Source organism: Taudactylus pleione, unplaced genomic scaffold, assembly GCF_031769625.1.
Source record: "Taudactylus pleione unplaced genomic scaffold, aTauple2 ptg000040l, whole genome shotgun sequence".
Taxonomy (NCBI): domain Eukaryota; kingdom Metazoa; phylum Chordata; class Amphibia; order Anura; family Myobatrachidae; genus Taudactylus; species Taudactylus pleione.
Window position 1 is genome coordinate 20,405,095 of NW_028284442.1, and position 14,221 is coordinate 20,419,315.

Consider the following 14,221-nt stretch of genomic DNA (forward strand, 5'->3'; position numbering starts at 1 on the left):
TTTATCATATATTTTATATACCAAAAAATAACACAAAAATGTCATAAGTATTTAACAAAAACCATATTTACTCTGTGACATAATATTTACAAAAAAATTCTATGTGCCAAGCACACACTTTTAGCAGCATGCACACAATGATACCCCTTTTAGATCAATTCCGGATTGCATCCGGGATTTTGATTGCGGGTCTAACCCGGATGCGACACCTTTCAGACAGGCGGCTTATTCCTGGGTCGGCCACATCGGTACAGTGTCGGCACTTGGAGATCATCTCCAAACGCCGTCTCTATCTATGCTGTAAATGGGTCCTGGGTCAAATGACCCGTTTTACCAGTTTACACTGCACCGTGACCTGTATAAATCCTGGGTTCAACTCTTGTACCTACCTGGGATGTAATTATGTTTTTTAAAGGACCCTTTCAGACTAAGCAAAATCGCGAGTTCATGTGAAATAACCTGGGATTTTGATGCTAGTATGAAAGGTGTATTATACCGCTTTTATACCTAAATTCCGGGTCTTACCTAGAGGATGGAACAGGGTTCCAAACCGGATCATACCCAGATTTTGACCAGCGCCGACCCAGGATATTTCCGAGTCGGCGCCGTTCACACTGGAGCCAGGTCTGCAGTGACCCGGCTCTTCCGGCATGAAAGTGGATGCTTGGAGATGACGCCAATCGTCCGGCATGCGCGCGCTCCAGGTCATCGTGACTCGGGTCGCGCCGTTTACACTGCAGGGTTTCAAGGGTCATTCCCGTGTTAAACCCTGCAAGTTACCTGGGTTGGAATGTTGGGTCACTGGACCCGGGAATCCAACCCTGTCCCCTTTTACACCAAGGAGCTACCCGGGTTAATCCTGCAATAACCCAGGTTTTAGTTCTGGTGTAAAAGGAGTATTATACCCCTTTTACACCGGAGCTAAAACCCGGGTTTTTGAAGGGTTAACCCGGGCAGCTCCCTGGTGTAAAAGGGGAGAGGGTTGGATCGCTGGGTCGAGTGACCCAACATTCCAAGCCAGGTAACTAGCAGGGTTTAACACGGGCGTAGCCCATGAAACCCTGCTGTGAGAACAGCGCACTCCGAGTCACGATGACCTGGAGTGCGCTGCTAGCCGGCCGATTGGTCCGGCTTCAGTGGCGCTTGGAGATGACATCATCTCCAAGCGACCACTTTCACTCCGCAATAGCCGGGTCTATGCAGACCCGACTGTGGTGTGAGCGGCGCTGACTCGGGAATATCCCGAGTCGGCGCCGGCAAAAATTCCGGGTCTGATCCGGATAGGAACTTTGTTCCAACTCCGGGTCAAACCCGGAATTTAGGTGGAAAAGGGGTATAAGTGTCCTTTAACATATATGCCAAACACAAGTTGTTAACTTCCATACATTTGACACAAGTACATGTCCTATTTTATTACTGGAGGTTTTAAACATACTTAAATAAAGAGACTGCTAACGGATACATAACGTAATATTCAATATACAAAAGATAAACTAAAACTGTAGCATGCACAGGCCCTCCAACTTGGTACAAAATTATCTGCTTAATTTACTATTGCATTACCAATACGTGCACAGGTAATTGCACATCAATTAATTCTGCACAGGTAATTGCACATTAATTAATTTATAACAGGTAATTGCACAGCAATTAATTCAGCACAGGTAACTGCAATTGCAGATTAAGGGGTAAATGTACTGAGTTGCAGGATTTAAAAATTCTCAATGGTATTAGAGGCAAAACACAAACTTTTAAAACCGAAACAATCCCCCAATCTACCTAGGAAAAATCAGTGTAAAGAATGTAAGGTACATTTTTATCATGTCGTTACTGAATAGGGTGGTAAGTATCTACAGTAAATGCTGTCATATATAAACTATAGATTCTGCAATAATTAGAGTGGAACATTATTCAATTTGCTTAGGGTTTTACAGCGGCTATACACATATCACCAAACCTAAAGATAGTTACAGAGACAGTTTATTATCTGTATTCGCCAAAGATTCTATGCATACTACTGTACACACAAGATGAAGTCAATGTACCTAATAAACTCTGGCTCTGGGAGAATGTCTCCCTCCCACATATTTCACAAGCACAATCTACAGCTTTACTACAATCACCTCACTCAACCAATCACTTTAGAAGAAGTGTACCAAGTAATCAAAGGAGTGAGGTTTCTGACATCTCCAAAGCCCAATGGTTTGAGTGGATAGTTCTATAGTAGAACCGCTGACCCGTCTCTCTAACAACATAGACATAGAAATCTAGTAATGCACAAATTCAACTAGTAGCAGCTGCCTTGTATGTATGTAAATATATATATATATATATGTATATATATATATATATATATATAATCCGTAGGACCCGGCACTCTCAATAGATGGTAATTGCTCCGGTGCACATCCCAAATTGAAACATGTATAGCACAGAACATTAGACGGCACTCAGTGAGACTCCACAATCATGTAATAAACCACAGCACTACCTTGCTCCTTGTCAACGTTTCAGTGGTGAACCACTTATATGAAGACATTTCTTGATAAAAGTGGTTCAACACTGAAACGTTGACTAGGAGCAAAGTAGTGCTGTGATTTATTACATCAGGGGTCAGGGAACATGACCCCTGAGATATATATAGATACGCCAACATTACCCCCTTGATTTGAAAGGAAGGAAACCCTATAGTAGTGCCCCCATATAATGCCCCTGTAGTAGTGCCCCCATAGTTATGCCCCCATATAGTGCCCCTGCAGTAGTGCCACCATATAATGCCCCTGTAGCAGTGCCCCCATAGTTATGCCCCTGTAGCAGTGCCCCCATAATTATGCCCCTGTAGTAGTACCCTCATAGTTATGCCCCTGTAGCAGTGCCCCATAGTTATGCTCATGTAGCAGTGCCCCCATAGTTATGCCCCTGTAGCAGTGCCATAGTTATGCCCCTGTAGCAGTGCCCCCATAGTTATGCCCCTGTAGCAGTGCCCCATAGTTATGCCCCTGTAGCAGTGCCTCCATAGTTATGCCCCTGTAGCAATGCCATAGTTATGCCCCTGTAGCAGTGCCCCCATAGTTATGCCCCTGTAGTAGTGCCCTCATAGTTGTGCCCCTGTAGCAGTGGCCCCATAGTTATACCCCTGTAGTAGTGCCCCCATAGTTATGCCCCTGTAGCAATGCCCCCATAGTTATGCCCCTGTAGCAGTGCCACCAGTTATGTCCCTGTAGCAGTGCCCCAATACTTATGCAGCTGTAGTGCCTCTTGTAGAAAAAAAAACCAAAACACTTACCTTAATCCCCGCATGGGCATCCGCCGCCGTCCTGTCCGCCCGGCTCCTCCTAGGAACTATGGGATAGACGTCATGACGTCTCTCCCATAGTGCGCATGGAGAAAGCCGGAAGCTGGAGTTCAGAAGAGAACTCCAGCCTCCGGCTAACGTGGCGCTGCAGGGAAGGAGCCGGACGCCCGCTGGTAATAACTTCTCATCGGGCGTCTGGCTTAGAACCTCCCTGCGGCGCCGGGCTAGTGGTCACTGGCGCCGGGTGCAGCGGTGCACTCGGTTCACGTGCACCTCCAGCCCTGCATCCATTACCCCCAGAAATGTCAGTTTTACCCCACGTGGGGTAATTTACCCCTGTTCCCCGACCACTGTATTACATGATTGTTGAGTCACACTGAGTGCCGTCTAACGTTCTGTGCTATATATATATATATATATATATATATATATATATAGTCTATTCTGACTACTACTTTTATGTTAATTTTATATAATTTGTGCATTGATATAAAAATGATATTGTCTTAATAAAAAATAGCATTTTGTACATATTACCCCTTCCAGGTCGGCACAGCAGGTGGCGTGCAGGGGACATGGCGCGGCAAAGGGGGCAGTTTGGTGGGCTTGATGGTGCGATCATATCATTATTGCCTCAACACCTGCTTTACAATGCTGAGCATACCAGCATTGCCTGACTATGATGACGTGATTTAGCACGAATTGTGTCATCGGTCGCCCTGACCGCCCACTTTACTCAAGAAGTGGGCGAAACCAGGTAGACCTAGTGGTGCACACTGCAGCCTCCGTGAGACTTGAATGCTCTTTTGGGTAGCCGGGAGCAGTATCCAAGATTTGGGAGACTCCCGGCCACTTCAGCAAGTATGTGTTGGTGGCAGTGTAAGCAAACTTGCTCAGTTCATAGACATGTTGCTATCCGATTGTCTAATATCTATACTAGCGATATTTGATACCATAGCAATGTTTGGCTCATTTGTGGGCTATAAAATTAACAGAAATAAATCAGAATCACTACCTCTTAATGCTGCTAATTTCCTAAATCAGTAATTTCCTAAGCCATTTTTTTTCTCTCTCCACAATTGTGTCACACACATACTGTATATATATCTTGATCATTTTATCCCCTCCAATTAAGACTAAGGAGCATATTTATCAATGTAATTGTAATTTTTTTTTATCACTGCTATACGTAGCAATAATAAATTAACATATGCCTGGATGTATTAATATACACATGCAGGACAGGGGCTCTGAAAGGAGCCCGTCCCTGCGATGTGTTAGGAGTGAAGTGATCACATGTGACGTGGTCACTTCACTCCTTTATAGGGATCTCTGCAGCGCTACTACCATGCATGGTCTACTGACCACGGATGTCCTGAGACCATATCAAGGGAGGGTTCCGGAGAAACCCTCTCCTGGTAAGTTTTGTAGAATGAAGCCCATAAGCCACAGCAGGGCCAAACTCCGAAATGCTTTGCAGTGGTGGCAGTGGAGTATGCATACTGGCTTTATACATGTAGAGGTATAGCAGTGGAGGTGCAGTAGAACTAACAGGGTCACTGGCCTCTATAACTCCATCTGTCATGTGTCATGCTGGAGACTCTCAAGGGCATGTCCTTCTAGTATTGAAGACAGAGCAGCCTAGGACTTACTAGAGACATGGGTGACATGAGCCAGTGAGCAAGGATAGAGCAGTGGGCTAAGAAGAGAGTTGGAAAGCTTTAAGAAGGAAGTTGGTTGAAAGTGAAATTTTAAGCTTTGGAGAGAGGTGTAGAGTCTCATAAGGAGAGGGAAAGAGTTCCAGTGGTGGGAAGCTGCATGGGCATAATTTTGGGCTGGAGTGGGAGGAGGTAAACAATTGGGAGGAGAGGCATCAGTCGCTGGCTGAGCAAAGTGGGTGGGCGGGAGGGGGGAGGGAGATGAGGTAGGAGATGTGTGGGGAGAGGTTTGAGTGATGGCTGTATAGGTAAGTATGAGTAGTTTGAATTTAATTCTGAAGGGAAAAGAGAGCCAATGTAGGGCCAGATGTAGAGGTGAGACAGAAGCTGTATGTTTTTGAAAAGAAGATGACCCAAGCAGCATCTCTGAAGACAGACTGGAGTGGAGATAAGAGTATGTTACAGTAGTTCAGTGTAGAGATCACTACTAAGTGGATGAGAGTCTTTGTTGCCCTTAGTTTGAGAAAAGATCTGAGAAGAGAGGTCAAGGAGAATGAGCAGAGACTAATGGCTTGGATTTAGCAGAAAGTAATTACTGACATTAGTGAGTGCACTTACTGAACAATGGAAAGGATGAAAGACAGTCCAAAATGGGTCAAGCAGAGAGTGGGAAGAAAGAAAGGTAATAAGGTTGTAGACAATCTTGGAGGCAAATTGGAGGTAAGAGTGGGAGATATTAGAGAGAGTGTCAAGGTCAACGGTAGGTCTTTTAATAGTGGGAGAGACACAAGCATGGTTGTTTGATAATAGATAAAGGTTGAAGAGATGGGCAATATGGGAACAGACAATGGGAGAGAGGGAGCGGAGGAGTTAGGATTAACAAGGGAGGTGGAAAGGGGTAAGGATCAGGTTAGGGCCAGAAACTGGGGAGCGAGAAAATGGAGCGAGGCTGGATGGGAAGGGAGAGGGTGGAGCAGGGTGGACCTGGTGGGAGGTGATGTGCTAGTGGATGGATAAAATTTTGGATATGAAGTGGGTGATGAAGTCAATGGCAGAGATTGAAGAGGGGGGTAAGGAGGTGGGGGGGGCAGTGTTCTGCTACCAGTTTTTACCCTAATTTATAAGTGACCTTGACTAAAATTAATACTTTCCATGACATTCTGGGCCTTATTCAGAGTCAGTTTTTAACACTATTTGCTAATTATTTTTGTCTCAAATAAGAAATTACTTTAAGGGCGTGCAATAGAAGAGTGCGGCTGGATTGGCAGGTGAAAAATTGCAAACGCAGTCCTCTGAAGTGGTCCGAGTTGTGTGTGCTCTGACCCTGGTGTAAGAGTAAAGTTGATAGTGATGACTGAGTGTAATTGGTCGCAAATGAAAAAAGTGCACTACACATTTGTTTTACACAAATAAACATATGTCAGACTTAACTAGGGATGGGGACACCTGCAAATCTAGTTTAAAGAGTTGTCATTAAAGAATGTAATATTTCTGTATGCTACTACTGTGTTTGCATGTTACAGGATCCATTCCTCTTGGGTATTTATCTATTCTATCCGGTTGCTAACTGTAATTCTATTGTATGGTGTACTGTTATTTTACACTTTTTACGATTGTACACAGAAATGACATCTCCAGTCGCAATCTAGACTCATCTCAGGCAGGTACACCATGGGTACCAGCAGCACCCAAGGAGAAGGTGTCGCAGCTTGATGTGAATTATTCTGAATTGCTCTCAAAGATACCAATGGATTTGTGCTCACATTCTGTATACCCACTGCGCTTTTTGAAGAACGTCACTAAAAACATTATTACACTTTCTTAGCGTATGTTTGTAGTACATGCACATGTGCATGTTTATTTTAATACTTTGCTGTTCCTATAAGTTTTTCCCATGCTTTTTATTTTTTTTGCCGCTCTAATTAAATTGCTGGAACGTACAAAGGTGAAAGTTAAGGTGCCTACACACATAGCGATACTTTACATGATTTGCCCGATTTAGACGAATCGTGATGACAAATCGTGTAAAATATGTCCTAATCATGAGTCCCCACTCACGATCACGATGCGGATGCGCATCCCCGCTGCTCGCACATCGCATCTTCAGATCTGCCGTGCTGTAGGGCAGTTCTGACAATCTGGGACACAATGTACTGAAAAAAAAGAAAGGATGGACAATGGATCATTTGTACATACACCAAATCGTGTGCCAAATCGTGAGCAGGATTGCCGAGGAGCTGCCGGGGAAGTTTCAAGGGAAATCGTACATGATGTCAGATCGTGAGCACATCGCTATGTGTGTAGGCACCTTTAGCAAAGAATAATGCTTCCACCTTCAGAGTGTTACAATGTATACATTATTTAAAATGTGAGAACTATTTTAAACTTGTGCAATCATTCTAACATGTCTAGATTCTGTCTCTGTTTACCTTGGCTGCAACACCTGTTCGTAGTAGAAAGATTTGCTTCCACATTCCCCACCTGTTTACTGAGAAGTCAGACACCTGTACAGAGTGTAGGTATTACTGTATTCAAGATCAGTTCAGCCTTTTCTGAATGGATTTACTTATAGCTACAGAAGATGATAGTGAATCACGGTAAATATTTTTCATTCATATGACAACTGTCACAAATTCATGTGGTAAAAATCTTCATTACAAACATGTGTTTCTTTTTTCTTATAAAGGTTTAAATAATACTTATCAAGATTCTTGAGTTTTTACACCATTTTTTTTTTTTTTAAAAAGGCACATACTGTACATAAAAAATACATTCCTATTTTCACTGTTGTGTGGATTAGTATTATTAATATTAGTATGTCAAGTATACTACATTAAAGTAAATTATGAGCTACCAAATGGTTCTGTTCAGGTACTACACAGGGTTGTCTTTCAAAAGTTGCTGTTAAAAAAGCGGGTAGTCAAACCTCAGTAATCAGATACATATGCAAAGAATAGACAGTACTAGCTTCAATAAATATTAGAAAAAAAAAACAGGATGTGCTTTCTAATAGAACTATTGTAACATTCCATTGATCACAGGTTTTGCATATTGAACTACTGCACGTTAGTGGACAATTTAATAGGTGCTAATTTTCCCAGCTGCTGAGAACATTGATTCATTTATTCTGCATATTAATTCATGATTATTTATCGTCCAAATTTGGCTACTTCCTGGTATATCTATTATATTTATTCTGATTTTATGTGCTTTGTTATTATGATTCACAATCCATTTCATCAATTTTTTTTAATAATATTTATTGCAGCTAGCGCTGTTTATTCTTTGCATATGTGTACTGTATACTACATGTATTACATTAACATTAAGCAAGTCACCTGTAAAACGGTAGCAATCCTGCGCACTGTGGCCCTGATTCAGAGCCGCTCGCAAAAAGCGAGCGCTCGCTCTGAATCAGGGTGGCCGCTTTTTTAAAAAAAAACGGCCTCCTGGCCGCGACCATCGGGTTTACGACGAGACCCTTGTGGTTGGGTCTCATCTTCCGCAAGCCCCAGTGAGCTTCCGGCTCTAATAGAGCCGGAAGCTCACTACTGACATCACTCGTGATGTCATTAGGGCCGCCCTCAAACGACAGGCGTTTCTTCAGGAACACCTCCGTTTGACCAGCCCCCCCCCCCTCTCCGCCTACAAAATTGGGCGAGCTGTCGATCAACATCGACAGCCGCCCCGTTTGTAGCGAGCCCCAGAGCTCCGGGGCTCATGCACCCGCTGAGCGCACGTGGTGCGTGCGCACTGCTCGGCCATCGACCCGCTTGCGAGCGGGTCTGAACCAGGCCCTGTGTTCATTATTTTAGACCAGAAATGAGGGAATTATTAAGATATGGACGCATTGCCGATATTTACGTAGTTGAGTGATTATCTATAAACTGTGCATGTGTCTAAGTTGCACTACGTCTGCGTCAAGGTACATTACCATAGTCGCTCGCAGCAACTTTTTTTCACATCAACAATATTTAATTAAAAATGTTGTAGGGTTCCCAGTGACTTAATAGCCGCAGTGTATTTGACAGGCAGGAAGCATTTGGGGAGGGGATAATGGGGAGTGTCGGCAAAAAATGCAGGCATGTTGCGACTGTTTCTGTGGCCATTCTCTGCAACCACAGGGTTACTCAGAAGACCGATGATCAAATAAGCTGCGACCAATGTTACGTCTTTGTAGGCAGAAGCTTGGATTTGCAAAGCCACAGGTGGGCATCTGCGACATTTGCATATTTTCGCACAGTAGCTGCGTACAGGATCGCAGCTGCAATAGTATTAGTGTACATCTCTGATCCAGGCCCTGAGAACAATTGATCTAATAACTGTACTGCTATGTACCTGAGAGTTTAGAGCAGTGTTCCCAATCCAGTCTTCAGGGAACCCTAATAGTACATGCTTTCCATGTCTTCTCACAGAATCACAAGTCAAATTAGTACAAACTGTATATGTTTTAAAATGTGTAAGTCAGTAATGTATGCACCTGAGCCCCAGCATGGTGTATGGCAAACATTCATCGTTCTCTGATGATTGGAGTTGAAAAACTCTGATTTGCTGCTTATTGTGAAATCATGTTACTAAAATGCCTCTTTTTACAGTAGATACCATGCATATGAGGATATTACATTACCTTTGCAGGCATCTAGTGAAAAGAATGGGACATTGAAGTCTCGGAAGAAGCCTGGCTTACATCTCTGGCAGTGTATCCCTTCTGTGCTGTGCTGGCAGTTATCACATACTCCTCCACTACGGTTGCCTGATGCCAGCCACACGTCCACATCAAAGTGACAGCTGTCAGCGTGATCATTACACTTACATTCTAACAAGGACAGAAGAGAGGACAACAAATAAGTGAACAGAATTTATTATTTCTTTACGTGCACCATTTAAATGGCATATAAAACATTGCAGGGATACACTGTGATTGATAGGCATGACACATATATGTAAATAAATGATAAAAACTGAAGTTGAATCAATGTATAGCCATGCAAAATTCATAATAAAAAGTTACCAGAGATTACTTGATGAAGTGTCAATACATGAACATTTTTAGAATAGCGTCAGAAAAAAGTAGTTTTTTCCGTGCTAATAAGCTTTTAATTTTCTTCCCTTTGAAGGACCAGGGGTGTAAAGTGACATCCCAATCACGGGATTTAGGTTAAAGAAGGTAATGAGTTACCCTAGATGAACATTTGATCATTTTCAGGCAAAGTGCAATAAAAGATTAAACAAACAAATCCAATTAATTCAACAATGCCAATTAGATCAAAGTTTTTCACCTACAGAATTATTTTAATAGGGTATGGGAAATGTGCTGCCTTTAGTTTCAGCACTTTTATCACACTGGTTTACCTATTTGGCAGCTGACATTGTAACACTGGTAATAAAACATTCTACTGTCTGGGAAGGTGGAAAACAAACACATTTCATACTTCAGTAATCCTACACGTAGGTTTTTCAATTGTGACGTGGAGTTTACAGCAATGAATATTATGTGATATTAATCTGCACGCTAGTAAATATGTGCAAGAATATGTGTGTTTGTGGTGGAGACAGCATGGAAGTTCATGTAAGGTTTCCACAGAGCCGGCCCTAGCCCATTTGGTGCCCTAGGCAAAATTTTAACTGGTGTCCCCTAACAACTTCCCATACCGAGCTGAACAGCCCCTCAGGAAAAAACAGGCGGCACTCCTCAGTAAGTTCTGTCCACGTTTTAAGACCCATCTGTCTTTTCATCAGGACATGTCCTGATAAAAAAACAAATGGGTCTTTAAACGTCAACAGCACCTATGTGATTTGTGACAATATATCACTTTGTTACAACTACTAAGTTTTATATATCTGTTTTTTTTCCTGAGGGGCTGTTCAGCTCGGTATAGGAATTTCTTTATTATTCCCTACTTAGGAGGGCACCCTCAAGATCACCAGTAAATGTATCCAAAGTGCCGGATTGAATGCTATATATATATATATATATATATATATATATATATATAAAATACAAAAAAAGGAACCAGCACATCCAATGATAAATGTCATCCTCGTGCACACATTCAGTCTTAGGTCCAATGAATGTGTGCACGAGGATGACAGATTGGCTTTTTCTATGACCACCCTGGCATTTGCTAAGTATCTCTTCTTTTTGTACTGTCATGCCTCCTGTCAAAGACATGGTGCACGCCTCTCTTATTTGCACAGCATAATGTTGCTGTTGTGCTCATAAAATTGTTTTTTGCATTTATCATTGGATGTGCTGGTTCCTTTTTTTGTATTACATTACTCTTTATGTACCTGGCACTCCCATAGACTGTATTTAATAAGTTTTTTACGACTATCAAATCTCAGAGTGCCGCTGCCTGTTTGTACTGCTCGTGTGTATATATATATATATATATATGTGTGTGTGTGTATATATATATATATATATATATATACACAGAGATACACATTTATATATATATATATATATATATATATATTTATATATATATATACATACACACACAAATATATATATACACATCCATTTACACATTATATATATATTGTGATAGGATCACTGGTAAAGTGGTCTGTGGCAGGTACATTTGTCCCAGATTCCTGTCTTATGTGTTTTAAACCCCCAGGAGAAAGTCTGCAGTATAGCAGGCTTGAGTTTCGGCTTTTTGAAAAGCCGGTTTGGGACCTGGGGGTTGTGGGTGAGAGGAGAGGGAGGGCTCCACCCACGGCCACTCCAGGTTTTGGTTCTCGCAGCCTGGTAACAGGCTTGTTAGGGTTTCCACCTGAGAGTGGCCAATATAAGCCTAGTTTGGATAAGGCTGAGTGTCTCACCTGGGAGAGCAGGCAGGGAGTTTGCTCAGAGACACTTGGAAACCTAACTGTGAGTGTTGTGCTGTGCTTTTGTTGCTGGCGAGGGCATTAGGCCCTGCCAGGTTCTGGTAGTGAGGGAGCTACCTGTGAAGTTAGTGCCCCGACAGGGCTAGGATTTATATTTATGTTTTCTTTATATTTCTGACACTGTACAATAAAGACTGGCGCCAACCAGCTTGTACTTGCATCCAGACTGGTGTGCTGCTTCCCTGTTGCTGTGTGTGTGTGTAAGGAAGGAGTCCTCTACCCAGGAGAGGGACCCCCTAACCTAACTGTGTCACAATATATATATATATATATATATATATATATATAATGAACGGAGGGGGGTGCACTCACCAGTCTTCTAAAATAAATCTTTATTTCATCTCATTAAAAACATTTTACAGCATCTCAATAGGGAACTTTATTGAGATGCTGTAAAACGTTTTTAATGAGATGAAATAAAGATTTATTTTAGAAGACTGGTGAGTGCACCCCCCTCCGTTCATTTTTTGTATGCAGGGATACAGGTGATCCCATATGGGTAGCTACCCTAGCGATTGGAAACCCCAGACGTGAGTGTGGACCAATATTGGACTATATATATATATATATATATATATATATAATGTGTGTCTGTATATATACATATATATATATATATATACATACAGCCATTGCCACATGTCAGTGTGCCTTACCTTCTGATCAGGTCTCCGCAGGGTGGAGGCGTGGGATGGGCAGCTGGCACACATTGCTGGGCGGATGGTGGGTGGCGGCAGAGCCCTGGAATGCTCCTAGGCATTTCAGTTGCCTTAGGCATTTGCTTATAATGCCTATGCCTAGGGCCGGCTCTGGGTTTCCAGGTAGGTTGTATGTTCTCAGTTTGTAATAATCTAACACAGTTACATTACCCAGCAGCTTTCTGCAACAATGAAGCACATTTCTCTAATAGTCGTTTACAGGGCTGCCATCAGAAATTATGGGGCTCGGGACTGCAAAAATAGACAGCCCCCCCCAGCCCTGACCTGACACACCCACAACCCCGACCCGACCACCCCGCAACCCCAGACACGTACCCTAGTTACATCACTCTTCTTGTTCTGTTCTGGCTGCTCCTCAGTACTCATGAAGGACATCTAGACACTACTGTCCTCACATGAGGCTCCTCATTCAGCGGCGCGGCGTGACGATATGAATTCACGCCGTTTCGGCTAACAAGAAAAAGTATTGCACTATGTAGGAGGCGGAGTGGGAGGACGGTCGAGTAAGAAGTGACCCACGAGTCACTTCTATTGTGCGGGTAGTGGTGGGCAGCGCGCTGGTAGGAGCAGGTGCCTAGCTGGGCCTGTCACTCACTTATAAGATAACAGTAGTAGCGGGCACCTGGTGGAACTAGGTGCGGGCAGGCCCTGAATGTCCGCCGTTGTTAGGAGGCTGTGTGGGAGGGCGTCCCTGTGCTTGGGTGGCAGCGGAGGTTAGGAGCGGGCCCATGTGTCCGGGGCTGGGACTCCTGTCCAGCAGCCCCCCATGATGGTGGCCATGGCTGTTTATGACAGTTTCAAAATATAAATAAAGTACCAAAATATGGATAAATACAACTTTCAATAATGTGTTATTTCAACCTATTATATACAGTATGCAGCTAATTTTCCTTATTTTAGCCTCCACACAGAAAATGAAAATAATGTGCTTAAATGCATTTACTGGAAAGTGGAAAGAGATTGTACATAATATATAGTGAATTGTATTTGGTGCAATGTGATATGGAGAATGAAGGTGGTGTAAACTACCAGGGCCAAACTACAAAATGTTTTGCTTTTCGGAGTTTGGTACATAGGGGTTAGATCGTAGTCCTCATTGATAATAATGGGGACTGAGATCTGCAGTGCTAATTAGCACTCTGCCGCAGATTGCTCTGAATCTTCTGCATTGTGCTATTAGTACATAGCAATAAACCATAAAAACAGGCTTGCCTACCCTCCCAATTTGGCCGGGAGCCTCCCGATTTTCGGGTGCCGCTCCGGGCCCCCCGGAAAGGCAGGCAAGCCTCCCGGAAGCCTTCGACCCTCCCGTCCTCCCCCCTGAAAAGATTAGAAACCCACGCAGCGGGGGAGCCGGTGACGCGATTCGCGCTGAATCGAGTCATCGCGTCCCCGCCCCCTACTTCACACTGCCGAAAATAACGGCATTGTGAAGATGGGCGGAGCCATGATGACGTGATTGCGTGGCTCCGCCCCTGGCTCCACCCCCAATGTACCACCAACTGGCTGGCCCGCCCCCGGCTCCACCCCCAATGACCGCCCCGCCCCCCCGTTGTTAGCCGACAATCAGCTCCCTCCCGGAAGGCTGGAGCTGATTGTCGGCAAGTATGCATAAAAATATGTAGAAACTGCAGTTTCTACATAATTTTAAC

The 14,221-nt window shown here is 43.4% G+C and overlaps 1 protein-coding gene across 3 annotated transcripts in view; it reads right to left on the reverse strand.

Moving 5' to 3' along the window:
• The window catches only part of NTN4 (netrin 4), a 212,618-nt gene that overhangs the window by 24,080 nt on the left and 174,317 nt on the right, over positions 1-14,221 (reverse strand). For all 3 annotated transcript variants that reach the window (XM_088454585.1, XM_088454584.1, XM_088454586.1), the window contains exon 5: positions 9,581-9,769. In XM_088454585.1, coding sequence (XP_088310711.1) covers positions 9,581-9,769 — 189 coding nt within the window. The remainder of the gene's footprint in view (positions 1-9,580; positions 9,770-14,221) is intronic.